Genomic DNA, 16458 nt, shown 5'->3' with positions numbered 1-16458 from the left:
TATTGACTGTGTAAATCGGTAGTAATCGGTTGTATTAAATTTACCGATGCTACATCTAAGTTGTGTCGTAATATACACGTAGACGCCAGCCGGGCTGTCTTGGTATATGTATATTATAATTCCAACTTACCATAACGCTAGATTGGAGGAAAAATAGTTTTATACTAACATCTGTCATGCTATAAATCACCTATAATTACAGGATTGGCTTTATTGAGGGTTACATTTGTTAGCAAAAGAAATACGTCGTGTTATTTATTGTCTTATTATTTTTAATTAAACACTTATAAATATGTAAATTATAATTAAGTGGATCAAAGATCAATTCCGCATATGTAAAAAGATAATACAACTATAAAATGAAGTTTTATCAACGTAACTGTCATTATTTAAGAGTCAAATTCTCGTATCATCTTGAAATCGGAAAAGCACCACTCTTAATGTGCTTAATGTGAGTTTTTCAATTATTTTAAACCCACACTAGTCTTATAATTTTTGTCACATCTCACTTGCCGTCACTAGAAACTGACTTCAAACCCATGCTAAGCTTATACAATTCTTTTTCATATTTTGAACGATTATTTATTCTCTGTGATTATTTGCGAGCCTAATTGTATCACGTTGCAGTTGATTTAATGAATGATATTCAATAAAAAAAGCAGTATCATATTAATCATATATTCGACTCGATCAAGAGTCTGTAATACATAATTTTGATTGGGTACATTTAGTGACTAGTAATCGTCTGGATAGCCTAACGACCTGGCTATAACGACGGTCGTGTCTCCGTCTCTTGACAGTAGAATTTTCTCAGCGTCGATATTCGTTGGTGTTAAGTCAAATGATGACGTTTCTTTTATTTTCGGTGAAGCGCCGTATGTCGCAACCTTCGAATGCGCAAAAACGGTTTCAATTACATTATCGTGATCATCATCTTTAGACATATCATTATTGTTTGCATATTTTATATGTTCGTGTTCTATTCTAGAATCATCTCGATGCCTGTTTACCATTTCAGTTTTAAAATCTGGAAATTCAAGCGGAGGGGGAATACGAAACTTTACTTCTGAAGAATTGTCTTTGACTTTTAAAGTATCTTTATGCTTTTTCTCTTTGGTATTTTTCACAGTTGGTTTGTTATACGCATCATTGGATTTCCTCATTTTTTTTCCTTTGACGTGTTCATATCTCCGTTTCTCTCTGCTCATCTCTGCTCTATTGTCCGAAGAATAATAGTAACGGTCGTGGAAATTGTTTAGTTCATAGTCCTCTTTACTTAAGTATATATTATCTGATGTGAAATCGGGATAATATTCGTCGATAAGGTCATTTTCATCAAAATATGGAATATTTTCTCCATCTAAAACTGGAGCAACATACAAATTTTCTTCAGGAGCGACATACAAGTTTTCTTCTGAATCATCAGTGATATAAATTGTAGGCGGCTTAACAATTTCTGTTGGAGGCTTAATTATTTCGGGTACAGGCTCAATTATTTCTGCTGAAGGCTCAATCACTTCTGACGGAATTTCAATTAATTCTGGTGAAAGCTCAATGATTTTCAATTTACTATTCTCAATATGTTCAATTACCTTTTCTTTTGTTTCAGAATCTTTAACTGTTTCATCTTTAATCTTTTCTATATTTTGCGGCGTCTCTTCGGTAATAATTGGTTCATTTTTTTGTTCGATTTCTATGAATTGTGGCGTTAATTCTACTACTTTTTCACAATCATCAGAAGTTACTTCGTCAACTTGATTTTGATTCGTACATTGCTTTTCATCTGTATTACCATTATTTGATTTTTGCTTTTTTTTACCTTTTTTGCGTTTTTTATTCGATTCATTAGATTTTGTGTTAGATTGCGGTGGTATTTGATACAAGTAATTAAAATTGTAAGGGAAATTACCCATTGGATTAAAGTAATTCGTGTTTGGCATAGACATTATACTGTTCAAGTAAGAAGCTATATTTGCTGGACAGTCCCTTGGCATGGTCTGCTGATTATGACTGTGATGATGGTGATGATGATTATTATTATTACATTTACGATCGTAACAATTATTACGAGTCCTTCGACTTTCTAGGTCGGCACACTCTTCATTGATATCAAAGCATACATCGACATCTGCAGTTTTCTTGGTATTTTCGTTTGGGCTACTATTTATATTAATATCGTCATGAAGATCTTCTTTTGTTTGGGCGTCCATGGACTTTTCCTGACTAGGCTTAACTGATTTTTTTCTTTTATTCTTTTTATTTGTTACTTTTGAACCATCATCAGTTTTCCTTCTTTTTGTTTTAACTTCTTTATTTTCTTTTACTTCTTTGTCATTTTCTAAAGGTTTTACTTTTGAAGGCTGATTTCTTTGTTTATCTGTTTTCAGTACATCATCGTTCTCATCTATTCCCTTAAGAGATTCGAGTCCCTCACCTTTATTTTTATTCTTTTTAGAAGATTTTCTTTTATTTTTATTCTTTTTACTTTCTTTTCTCTTGGCCTTATTTTTCGGTACATCATCACTTTGTTTACCACTCGTTGGTGTGTCATTATTGTAATTATCACCTTCATATCTGTCAAAACTATTTTCATTTCTCTTTTTCTTATTATGTTTCTCTTTTTGTGTATGGTCATTATTTTTTACGTCAGCGTCATTTTCTGCTTGCTTCTGGTACAGATAATATACATTTTCATTTGGAATACTTTGATTGAATTTAAAATACTCTGGTGGTACTATAATGTAATTATTAACTATATTAGGTGTAGCTGTTGCTGGATTTGATACGTATCGTGTAATTTCAATCCCATCTTGATCATAAGCACGAGTATTAACATCAGCAAATGTGTTTATCATTGGACTTGGCTGGATTTTGTAATACAATCGACTTATTTGTTCGTCGGGTAAATAAGGGATTGTTTGGATCGTAGGTGTCATTTCATTTTGAACTATAACCTGTTGTTGGTAAGGCATGTAATTCTTTGACGTTATTAGAGGTCCATCGGGTTGCCCATAACTTTGTACATACTTGACTTGAGGACATGACTGTAGTCCTTGCAATGGATTAGTTGCCACCTGAAAGATAACAAATATTAAATTTCGTTATGTCAAACATATCTTTATTAGTTAAAAACTGTAACAAATAAGTAGATTGACGGATAAATTCAACGTGATCTAAATCTGAACAGCATCTCGATCAGATTGGAGACACAAATCGTCTCATGTGTTGTCTAGCTATAATTAATTAAATTAATGCACTATATGACGTAATGATATTTATGAAAGTACAGTCAACCAAACACGTAAAATATTTTTTAACCAAAATCTAAAAGCATTCGTACATTGTTTATTGTCACTGAAGGTCCATCGAAATATCAATCTAACTAAGAGTTTGTCTCGTGATATTATATAAATTGAAACCAACCATATCCGTGTAATGCTACTTACAATAAACCACACACACAGATACGAGAAACTCCAACTGAAATTAACTATAGAGTGCGATACACACATTACGAATAAAATATAGATCATGATGTCCTGACCGGTTTTGGTCACAACGCAATGTTGATAGAAACTAGACAGTTAAACAGGACGTATTGTGAAGTAGACAAACATTGCGCAAATACAGATGTACTCTTATAACTTGATATATCGAGTTCAGCCACTGGACCAAAGGCTCTACGTGCTGTCCGAGGCAGGGCAGTGTACACATTGCCTAATTTCCAAAGAAAAATCCAAAAGATTCTATTGACCTGGACCAAAAACAGGACTCTAAATGAATAAAGTAGTAAAGTACTGTTACAAGGTATTGTTATTGCTTAAACTTGTGCCATTCTTTTTCCATAAATATTGTGGAAACGAAGACCACCATTTTCTAATCCGAAGAAGCAACAGACTTAACTTTGTTTAATACTATTATTTTCCCATGACTGTTATGGAACCGAAGATCATCCCTTCGCACAAGCACCAGACTTAACTTATGCAAATAATTCATCACGTATTCAGGATAAAATTCATCAGACTCATTATTCACTAAAATAAGTGCAATAGAGAAATATGGTGAAATCAAATCCAAAAAAAGCTCTTCGACGGTAAAGGAGACATTTGACCAACTGTTGGAGATAAGCAACTAGTTACTTTCCTTTTTTTAAAAAAAAACATAAACAGTTAAATCACTAACATTCAAGTAAAATAGTCGAAACAACAAAAAAATTATAAAAAATTTTAATTCAATAATTCAACGAATTCATTTCATTAATTAAAACTATGACGTCACTCTAACACAACATGGCGTCCACGTGATAAGAAGCTGACGTCACTTTGAGGTGAGTATTGCATTATACATTTGAAGTAAAATTGAAATGAAATCGATAACTGAGTAAACAGCTTGCGACACAATATCCGTGTAATGTGATTATTTCCTAGACTGACTATCGTATATTCATTTACAAAATGGTTTAATAGAATACTTAAATTGGCTAATTAAATAAAAGCACAATCACGTTGAATAATAATAATAATATAATATCAATAACAACAATAAACCAATGCGTTGTATGGGTAGTTACTTTAAGACGAACACGAATGTTACTTTACTCTTTGTGTATTCTCATGTAAGCGACTTTTTGTCTTTTTTGAGAATAAATGTCTATAAACCTAAATTAAATTAAATAAATACAAAACGTCCCACATCCGGACTAATTCTCGAGAATATAAATAAAAACAATGGTACCACGAACACACAGACCCAAGACAACATAGAAAACTAATGAACTTTTTCTACATCAAATCGGTCGGGAATCGAACCCGGGACTTCGAAGTGACATATTTATGAAAACCGCTGTGCACACTACTCGATCACAGAGGTCGAGGTTTTAATGTGGGTTGTGGGTGGCAAATATTTACTTAAAATGCCGAATACGGGATGAATTATTAACACAAATTAGGCACAGTCATTGGTAATTGCCCGAGTTTACAATTCACACACTTCGGTGAAGAGAAACTGGGATACAACTTATAATTTCCTAATGTGTGATATCTATGTGCAGGTAATCCATGCATCCATTTGCCTTCCTATATTAAATTAAAAACAAAGTTAACACTCACCAACGTTAAACACTTCAGGATACATAGCAATTTATACATCATTAATCATCGCTTGATACTATACCCTCGAATAGAGATGAAACCACATCAAAATCTGTCAGACTAATACGTGATGCAGATTACATCTCTCGTCTTATAAGCGGAGATAACGAACTCTTTACTATCTGTGATTTATTATTTTGATAACGATTAAACACGAATGGCTATTAATTATATAATTAATTAATTGAACTAATTTAAGGACTTAAAATGGTACAAGATCACAGTGATCACAGCGATCGCGAGTCAGAAATATATATGGCGACAGGCAGGTTCTAATTAAGCAAGCCGCGTTATTTGTGTACAGTATTGTCATCTAGTTCTGCGAAGTGACGATGAAAGACTATGACATTAATTCGTGAACACACATTGAAGCAGGTTGGCGGAATAAGCTGTAACCTTATGTTTATGAGGAGAAGAGGTCGCAAAGTTATCATTGAAAGACTTTACTGAATAAAGTATTTAAGTTGAGAATACATTGATGACGCTATCAAAAGACAGACAGTCAAGATGAGTTTTTGAAGAGCATAGATGCTGAAGTTCTGCCCATCTCAATGCAAACTACTAGTGCGGGATTATTTTGAAACACAGGTGCTCTCCATAATCTGAATATTAATATCTGTAATCTAATGAATCTGACATCTAAAATGACAGGGGAATTCAGACGCAGTACGGTTTTGACGCACAGGAATGTAAAAACCGCAAACTATTTAGACTATCGGCTGTTGCTGAAAATCGATACACTGTGCTTAGATATCCACAATAGCGCGATTTTAAGGAATTGACTGCCTCATATAATCTGGAACTCTGGATCTACGGATTTATGAGCTACTATTTGGATCATAGTTAAATATTTGATAAGAAGAATATGTTTGTGCACGTGAATCTACATGTCTGTGGGTGTGTGTGTCATTTTTTTTTTGTACCATATTTAAAAACTCCATCGGATGCCATTCAATTTCAATAGAATTCTAACTACGGGTATTTCAAAATATACAATCATTTATATAAACATCATTTTATTTTTTATAAAAGAATACTTTTCTCAACTTTATATCAACACATTTCCAAACAAGACGTGTTTACCTTGTAGCGTCGAAATTTTCCAACCAATTGGTTTTTATTCCCTATAATAATTTTACATTCAAAAAATTTAAAATGATGTTCATTTCAGTCATGTAATTTCCTTAAGGGACCTTTCATAACAAGGTAAATTAGCAAAAGGAACAAACTTGTTACTCGACTGCATAGAGTCGGTAACTCTTTTATGATCCCAGAATGCGCTTAAATTGCTTCTATAGCCGAATGTAAAATAATTGTTAATGAGCCCTTGTGTTCCGTGTGTGTGCGAAAGGTTGCTACGTTATTAGTGAATTCGTGGTTTATTACCATGAGAATAAAATTATCACCTCCTAGCTATTTCTTTGTGATATTGAATATATGTAAGTCTACATAAATTTGACCAGAAAATATCAAAATCCTGTTGTTTCTTTTACTTGTTCTTCTTTGGTCATTATTATGGGTATAATCATTTCCGATCCGCTGGTAATGTTTAATTTGATAAACAATGAGTAAGTGTATTTCAAATTGAATTAAAGAATTTGTTTTGATTTAAAAAGATCATTTATATAATCACGAATCTTACAAATATATTAAAAATCTTAGATACTTACTTATTTACTTTTTAAAATATAAATAAGTCATTAATTTTTATTATTTCATCCAAAAATTTTTTTTTTTAAATCCATCGAAAATTTTGAGTATAGAAAGAAAAATATTAAATATATACGCGTAGGAATAATTTATCAATCTGCCCTTTTAATAATTTCTTCTGATTATATTATCTACATTGTCCTCATTCTGGACTTGCACAAATCAAAGCAAATCAAATCAAAATATACTTTATTCAAGTGGGCTTTTACAAGCACTTTTGAATCGTCATTCGTCACAGAACAAGGAAATAGAGTACATAGTTGGCGGTATCAGGTGGATGAGTTTTGTTTTATTTCAGTAAGTGCTTTAAACAAGAAGCTTTTATAAGGAACCAGCTTTAATGGCGCCACCGTAATAGTGGTTTAATGGCGTCACAGTTTTAGATATAAATAAAATCATATATATTATTACATAGGTTGACAATCGGGCATATATCCCTCAGTGATAAGTTGTTATCACCGCCAATAGCTATTGGTATCGTGAGATTTTTTTTATCATATCTTACATCACCAATGCATCGCCAACCTTGAGAAGTAGGATGTTATGACGTTTATGCCTGAAGTATTGTTACTCTTCAAGCATTCAAGCTGTAATGTGAGCCTTAAGCCTTGCCACCAAGTAATAGACAACACGACCAGTTAAATAATAAACAAAAATAAATATATCAACAATATATTAATTATAACAAAATTAAATACATTATATTAACAACAACACAATTACAACAATAACTTTTCCAATTCAACAACGACGTTCGTTATCAGCTTGATCAAGCCTGATAATAGACCTGTTCCGTCTGATAATCCTGTCAGCAGGCCTAACACGAGGTTTAGGACCTGTGACACGAGACCCAGCAGCAGGCCTGGGGCTGCCAGGACATTCGATCTGAACAGCGATATTAGAACGCTTATGTACAGGAACAGGACAGAAGCCAAGTCTGTCAGCGTTGCGTAAAGCAAGGGCAGGGTGCAGCCGAAGTACGGCAATATGGCCGGCGTTAAGTTCTGGACAATATTGGACAAATTGTTCAGATTGTTGATTAAGTTAATCAAGAACGGTATCAGCAGGCAGGCCAGCTGATTGGCGATCGGCAAAATGTTTGCTATTTCGTCGAATGCGAGCCGCAGGGCTGACACCGAATATGCTGGGATCATTGCTTGACTGCTTTGTACCTGTAAGAGAAACAGTCATTTAGAACCTTGTAATTATTTTGCTCTTATCACTAACACTAATTATAAAAAAGGACATATACAAGTCATAAAAATAAATAGGGATGTATTATAAACAGGATATTAATACGGCACGGGAGTCGCAAGCGGCTTGAAGTTATTTGCTAGCGGAAAAGCGAGTATTGGTCTTCAACTGGAAATTACTAGTTGTAACCCGGCGCGCCTGTTGCCTATAGCATGACGACTTGGAAGTAGCTAGCATAAACATCAGCAACTTCACTCAGCATGAGATCTTTTGAGTACACAAATTGTTTATACCAATATCCTTCTGATTTCTTGGTTCTTGGTGCCAAGATGGCCCAGTAGTTAGAACGCGTGCGTCTTAACAGATGATTGCGGGTTCAAACCCAGGCAAGCACCACGGAATATTCATGTGCTTAATTTGTGTTTATAATTCATCTCGTTCTCGGCAGTGAAGGAAAACGTCGTGAGGAAACCTGCATGTGTCAAATTTTCATAAAAATGATGCAACATGTTTATTCCACCAATCCGCATTGGAGCAGCGTGGTGGAATATGTTCCAAACCTTCTTCTCAAAAAGGAGAAAAGGCTCCAGCCTTTTCAGGCCCAGTAGTGGTAAATTTACAGGTTTGACGGGTATTGCATAGGAAATATTGCAGCCACAAGTTTGTGCAAATGCAGGTGAACTCTCACGATCCGATAAGACGGCTATAGTTAATCTCAAGACCAGCGGTTGTACGTGCTCTCCGAGGCTTGGGAGCGAGAACGCTGTCATCTGCCAATCATCATTGCTTACAGCCGTAATGCCCCATTTATTTTGGACCCAGGAAGTTCGGGAACATTATAAGCGAAACACTAGACATAGTTAACAATGAAATGAATACTAACCAAACATAATAATGCCAGCGACACTACAATCTGTGCACGCATCTTGTATGATATACAATATATTCTAGAACTAAACTACACCGGTATTTATCTGAGACTAAATCGTTTTGTCTAAAAATTATCACATAAGTTTTATATAAGCGATTGTTATCATTGTCGTTATGTAATTAATTTGTACATAATAATTTTTAAATTGAATTTATCTCTGGTATTATGTCATTGGTTTAAAGAAACGATAATAGTACATGGATGCTTTTCGGTTACGCTATTTGTAATCAATGAAAGCAATGAAGCATGGACTTTGAACAATTTCAAATATTTCTAAGCAATATGTTTCAAAGTAAAGTAATATTGATGCCTGCTGGATTAGCTTATTATAATACTGATTGGTGAACGCACGTAGGAAATTTATCTTTCAAATAAAAAATCCGCACGATGTTTGTCCTTCACCACTTTATTTCGAATTATGAACAGTAATTAAACACCTGGAAATTTAGTGGTTCTGTGATATTATCAAAATAGTAGTCTTTCTTCTAGAAATTCTGAGTAAAGTGGTAGCTTCACTTAACATAGTTTGTTAAATGACGATTCTAAAATGCTTGTAAAAGCCTACTTGAATGAAATATATTTTGATTTTGATGTTGTCGTCATACGTGTCACCCTTCCGAGGTCGTTTATATGGATTGGAGACAGATGATGAGTGGAAGAAAGGAGTGCTTCTGTGTTAAACACCAAGAGGGCATAATTATTATCACGTCTTTTATTTCCAAACATGTAAAGGTCATCTAAAGAGGAATTTATTGCGAAATTAAATTAATATATACGCGTGTATATTATCAAAGCTTAACCAACTAAAAGTTGCATAGAATACTTTATGTAAAAATATAATTAGAAAGATTTCATTAAAATGTTTATTTATTTAACATTGAGTAATTGGGCCACCGGATGCTATGACAATCGATTCAATGAAATCACACTAATATTGTCGCATAACATGCCATTATTATATAATATAGCAATTGTCGTTTTGCTACAAGTGTATTTATTTATTTTTTTATGTCATACGTAGGCGTGATTACCGTTGATCCTGTGGCTCCTGTACCGCTGGGTTTTTAGTGAGCATTCCGGTGTACAAGGCGCACTCTGCGTCTTGGCAACCGGTGAGTCCCACACCCCCCCACTTCACGTGGAGGAAAAGCGTCTTGTTTTTTCAAGCGAGAAATAAAAATGAAACAGGCGTGGTTACCGCCATAGACATATCATATGAACTCTTAACTATCCTTTACAACTACATACAATGCGGCCCAAACTTGAAATAATATTGTGGTGGTATGTGATAAATGCATGGTACCCTGACGTCAAAGTCTTACCCCAAAGTAACAATAAATATAAAAACAATAAATAAACATCAAAAGACCATCGGATACCAGTTAAAGAAACATACATTTTGATGTTGACATAGTTAGGTAACAGTAGTTCACGATAAGATATCGAAAATATATTTATATCGCAATTTATACATATATAACGTTCTCACCGGTTCACATATTATATAGTCGATAGGTTTGGAGACGTTTTTGTCGGTAAATATATATTTTATATATTAAAATGACGAAGAAATACGCTATTGCGCTATTCGTTGTTGCTGTTTGTTCTCTAACGGTGAGTTGGGAGGGGGAAATCGCGTCACGCATTAGAAATAATTAGATATCTTAAGTAAAGTATTCATCCTCGTGAAAAGATTTAAAGTACAATAAAAGCCTTACATCCCACTGTTGGGCAATGATTATCTCACGACACTTTCTTTCTGTATTCCGAATTGTAATCTCAGATTAAGCACATGAAAATTCAGTTGCTGTTCGGATGTCAACTCGTAACTTGGTTAAGGTTCACGCGTTTTCACCACTGGGCCATATCGATCACGAGATGAATTTTAGGAGCTCTCCGTTGTTTGAACTCATATTGGATTAAAAACTCTGATCATTGGCAACGATATAAGGCTTAAATCAGAAGCCACCATTATATTCGTACTTACAAATAAAAACGCTAAGAGCAACTGATAGTTGGTTCATATTAAAATCATGATTGTGATGATATTTTACTGTATTTAAGATAAAATAATTAGAATATAACTAACAAACAATATTATAATTTCAGAGATCAGTGTCAGCGACGAACGTGCAACTTCCAGCAGTGTATCCGCTCGTGAACATACTTCTACCACTTCTAAATAACGTGTACAATCTCCTTCTATCTCTTCTATCAATCTTCGATTCCCTTCCACCGTCTATAAGCTGCCTCATTCCGGTAGACTTATCAGCTTTAGAGACGTCATTACTCAAGCTGTACTCTCAAGCTCTGGCCATCGTGAACTTCTTGAGATCGTTGCCTGAATATGCTATCGGAGCAAACCCAAAAAGTCCGTCAGCTGGTGTCGCCAGTATGCAAGGCCTCCTCACGAGCCTGGTGGCAGCTATCACGGACCTCACAGACGATGTCCTCATTGGCATTGGCGGTGGCCTTCTGCCAGGTCTTCTTCAGCTCGTGGTCTGCGTGGTCCAGGCCCTGCTTAACTTGTTACTTTAATCCAATTCAAATTGGTAATGATACGTGTTATTTATTGTCAAAGTAAAATGGTTAAACTAAACTATTTAATAAATTATTGTTAAATGTTTGCTTGTGATTTTAATTCAATGTTGTACCTACCGAGTTATTTTGATTGTGCAAGCCGATAGAAAGACGCTATATCTGATGAAATACATATTGGCATGTTTAGCCACAATTTATGGGGTCACGTGTTGTTATAAACTTCAAGCCTGTACAATAAACATTATTAAAACATATAAAAATGTTCGGTGGAAATATTATCGAAGTATATTTAAGCTACAAGCAAAGGTCGCCGGTCCGCCGTGAAAATAAAAACATAATAATAATAACTTCCAAACAACGTTAAAGCCATTCACTAGAACAGTATTTTATCGATGGCGATAGACCGTGAACCAACATGGCGGCTGAATGAGTGACGTCAATGGGGGCGGGGTAGTGTCCATTCATCGCTAGGAACGCCATCATAACGTAGCTTATAGGAAATCGTTACGAAATATTAATATTTTCAGTAATATTCCTTGGTAGGAAAATGGTGGTAAGTGATCACCACTGCTGTTAGATATTGGCGCAGTAAGTAACCATTCCTTAAATTGTCAATGCGCCAAGTGAATTTTTAAATAAGATAAGAGAAGAAGTACCTTTTTGAGTATAACTACACCCCCGCTCGTTATGTATTCCAGCGCCAAGCAGGAATACTTAGCATTGTTATGTTCCGATTTCAAGGGTGAGTGAGCTAGTGTAACAGTACTACGATGAGAATAGATTATGAGTCAGGAGTACCTAGACATATCTGAACAAAGTAAAACCACCAAGTATAGAAATCTTATAAATCTTTATTTGGTGGTAGGGCTTTGTGCACGCCCGCCTGGATATACCACCCACTCATCAGATATTCTACCGCCAAACAACAGTAGTCAGTATTGTTGTGTTCCGGTTTGAAAGGTGAGTGAGCAACTGTAACTACGGCACAAGGTACATATCATCTTAGTTCCCAAGGTTGGTGGCACATTGACGATGTAAGGAATAGTTAATATTTCTTACAGAGTCATTGTCTATGGGTGATGGTGACCACTTACCATCAGGTGGTCCATATGCTCATCCACCAACCTATATACACGAAAAAAAATATCTTTTTGGGTGACTTTCATAAGCTTTAAAAATTTAATACTTGATAGAAGCTCAAATCCGAATCGATAGTTTAAAATCACAATAGCATTGTTCAAAAATTCATAAGTGCATTTAAGAGCCAGAAGAGTAAATATATTCTAATTTAATTACATAATGAAATCGACTTTTAAAACTTTTATTTTTTTTATATAAAGATATCTGTATATAACATACCTACATTTAAAAAATAAATAGCAACTAAACAACTGACATATTTAAATAAAATAAACAACTCTTTAAAAATTGTTAGTTTCATCTAAGATGTCCACATAAGTCGATCGAATAATGCATGTCTTAATGAGCTGCGTGTCGTAATCGACATATTTCAGCGTCATCGTTTTCTATTCATATGTTACAAAATTGACGAATAGTTATTCGTTTAATTGACGCTTAGTCATTCGTCAATTTTGCGTGTGCTTTCCAACAACCCGCATTGGAACATGTGAATATGTTCCAAACCCTCTCCTTAAGGGGAGAGGCCTCAGCCCAGCAATGGGAAATTTACAGGCTGTTACTTTACTTTAGGTTAATTTGTTTGTAGGCTTTGAATATTAGTGGATAACACACGATTACTATATTAATATGTCCATTCCACTGATTTCATTCACCAAGGTCATTCTGAAACAGGCATATGTGGAGTTAGTGAAAAATTATAGATTAAAATCATAAATTATTGCGGCACGTTATTCAGTACAAGACTATTTTTTTAACGTTTTTCCTGGTTCTTCATTCCAAATCCATGGTAGATTTACGTTTCGTATAACCTTGTGCAAATATGATTGTAAAATACCTTTAATAAAATATTTTGCTCGAAATGTAAAACGTTTTGTAAGATTACACGATAACGCTGAAACAGCAGAACCGCGTCACGTATATAGCTCATTTAGAAATCGTTACGAAGTGATCTTAGATAATAAAACAAAAGGCAGGTGTAGAGCGCGAACATTTTAGTGAGACATTCACAGCGAATGAAAATACGACGTAATATCCCCGTTTTATTAAAACGTCAAAACTGACAACACATTACTACCATTAACCATATCTACTTGTTGGTAGAGCTTTATGCTAGAATGTCCGGGAAGGTACCACCCACTCGTCAGAACCTTTGTCATCAAATAGCATTACTTAGTATTTTTGTTTTCCCATTTTAAGAGTAAGACCCAGTGTAACTACAGGCACAAGGGAGATAAAACCTTAGCTCCCAAGGTTGGTGGTGAATTGTTGTGTAAGGAATGTTTATTATTTCTTACAGCCTCAATGTCAATGTGCGCTGGTGACCATTCATAACCAAAAGGACAATATTCCCCCGTCTACATAGATAAAAAAAAATTTTGACGTTTTAAAAAGAGCGAGTTTTCTCAATAGCAGTTATAGAAGAGCTTTTTCAAAAAAAAAGCTCATTTGCAACACATCAATGTAAGGCATCTAGGTAGCTATACTTATTAGACACACTCATCATAAATTTTAAATATCGTCAAACAAAAAAAGCTAATAATGTGGTATTTATGTCAGGACGTGTCACCTTACTAGATGACATGTCTCTTGTGCCCGTAGAATAAGCAGTAGATTGGGTAGTAGCCCAAGGTTGGTGGCGCATTGGTGACATGGAGAATGATAAATATACTCATACAGTACGTCGTTGGGCTGTGGTGACCATATTAACTTGGAAAGTGGGCTTTAGATCAAAATGTTTAGCGGTTATTTTTGAGATATTGCAGAACCATGGTCACCCCACAGATACTAACTTACCTATAACATATTCCATATATTAAAGTTATTGACAGCCTGTGACAATGTTCGAACGAGCCATGTGGACTTAAAGCATCAAAGCCTGTACCATTCAACGAGGCCTTTTACGCAGTGAATATATTAGTTATATAAAACAGCAACAATAAAAGATGCCTGTAAATTTCCCACTACTGGGCTAAGGCCTCCTCTCCCTTTGAGGAGAAGTTTCGGAACATATTTCACCACGCTGTTCCAATGGGGGTTGCTGGAATACACATGTAGTAGAATTTCGTTGTTATGAGACACATCCAAGTTTCCTCATGAGGTTTTCCTTCACCGTCGAGCACGAGATTAATTATAAACGCAAATTAAGCACGTGAATATTCGGTGGTGCTTGCCCTGGGTTTGAACCCGAAATCATCGGTTAAAATGCATGCGTTTTATCCACTGGGCCATCTCGACTTATATACGAAGTTATACACAACCTCTTTCTTCTCCAAAGCAGTCGACGTGGGCATTGCTTTCTATCTATATGATATGAAAACTTGTAAACACTTGTAAACAAGGATCATTGTTAAGTTTCTTTCAATTTTCTTACTAGAATCTACATTCCAAATGACTGATCTTACAAAGAATCTTTCGAAAATAACCATAAAATTGTTGATTTCTATTTAACAATTTTTGGCAAGATGTACACCATATTATCAGTTAAGAGCTCGTAGATACAGCGACGATAGCAAGTTCGAATATAAACTAACAATACTCGCTTTGATATGGTAATCTTTGTTTATGATTCGTCTCGTGATCGTGAAGGGTAATCTCGTGAGAAAACCTGCATATGGTGCTGACATTATGGCAAACTTCCGAAGTTGTGAAGCGTGGGGGGAATAAATTTGCCAAAACATCTTGGAAGACATTTACGTGTTATATATTAATTAATATTTTATTAATCAATAAACAACATTATTGATAATATCTTTCAACATTGTAACGCATAATTCATAATACAACTACGGTCGTTTATTTCAACATTAACTAATTATATTTTATTTATACGGGAATTAAATTCAACTCACGGAAATTCTTTTAGAGGTGTTTATTTTACGGGGAAGCTTAGGGTGCGTCCACAAAGCTCTATTACATAATGCGATTACAAAACAAAATCAATATATTGAGTCACAAGTGAAACTTCAAATATATGATATAGATTTCTAAAAATATGTCTCACTAGTCTAGTGGCATCATATCAGCAGATCTCGAGGTCCTGAGTTCAAACTTTGCATAATTTTTATTTTTTATGTTTTTCTATGTAATTTCTCAGCTCAGTAAGGAAGTTGGAAGTGTATTCACATACTCCCGTGCCTTTGGTTCTGCACCTGAACTTATTCCACTTTGAAATTAACGCGTATATTAATTATTTTTAACAACGTTCGTGGTCACGGGTAGTCTACCCGCGATTCAAATCCGTTATAGCTAGTTTTATTTCAATGTGTAATCGCGAAAATTTAAGACAACATTATTCCACTTTTGTCGGTTTTGCCATCCCATCGAATTGAGTGAAGCACCTGTATACTGCATCTGTGTTATCACACACGTGTAGACATTATACGTTCTACGTAGTTGTTTGGTCTCCCGTGGTCAATATCGTTATACCGATCTGAGTTAATGCCCAATATTATTATCATCAGCAGCTAGAGTCCGTCCAGCATTGGACGTACCTAAAACACAGTACTGATCCCGATTTAGTATCCAGCCATTACGCGCCACATTTCGTATCATCACTGTACTAAACCTAAGTTCGAATCTCTACTTAAGAACTCATCTTCCCCATCGGTTATAGTTTCCGTAGGTTTAACTATGGTTCATTGCAAAGTTTCGACAGCAAACTATATATATAACATAAAACCTTTAAGATTATTAAATTTTGAAGCGAAGGATGAGGAAAAATAATTAATTACGAAGTATGTATTTGTTCTTACACAACGCGACCATAAATCTTGTTTTGAGCGAGACCGTCCT

General features: G+C 34.9%; 1 protein-coding gene across 1 annotated transcript; it reads right to left on the bottom strand.

Moving 5' to 3' along the window:
• Positions 1-7579: 7579 nt before the first annotated feature.
• Positions 7580-8979, bottom strand: LOC124541003. Its single transcript, XM_047118776.1, has 2 exons — positions 8938-8979; positions 7580-8032 (listed from the first exon to the last, which is right to left on the bottom strand). Exons 1-2 carry the CDS (start codon positions 8977-8979, stop codon positions 7580-7582), a joined length of 495 nt encoding a protein of 164 aa, XP_046974732.1.
• Between the last annotated feature and the right edge of the window lie 7479 nt (positions 8980-16458).

The sequence above is a fragment of the Vanessa cardui genome, chromosome 27, assembly GCF_905220365.1.
Source record: "Vanessa cardui chromosome 27, ilVanCard2.1, whole genome shotgun sequence".
NCBI lineage: Eukaryota > Metazoa > Arthropoda > Insecta > Lepidoptera > Nymphalidae > Vanessa > Vanessa cardui.
Note: the sequence above shows the minus strand (reverse complement) of the source record. Positions and strands in the feature narration are given on the sequence as shown.

What these genes read in the sequence shown, in the direction of transcription:
- LOC124541003 (XM_047118776.1), bottom strand. Translation starts at nt 8,979, where the DNA reads ATGCGTGCACAGATTGTAGTGTCGCTGGCATTATTATGTTTG. An exon ending in CGCTGGCATTATTATGTTTG is followed by an intron (nt 8,033 to 8,937) that starts GTTAGTATTCAT and finishes TTTCTCTTACAG; the next exon opens with GTACAAAGCAGTCAAGCAAT.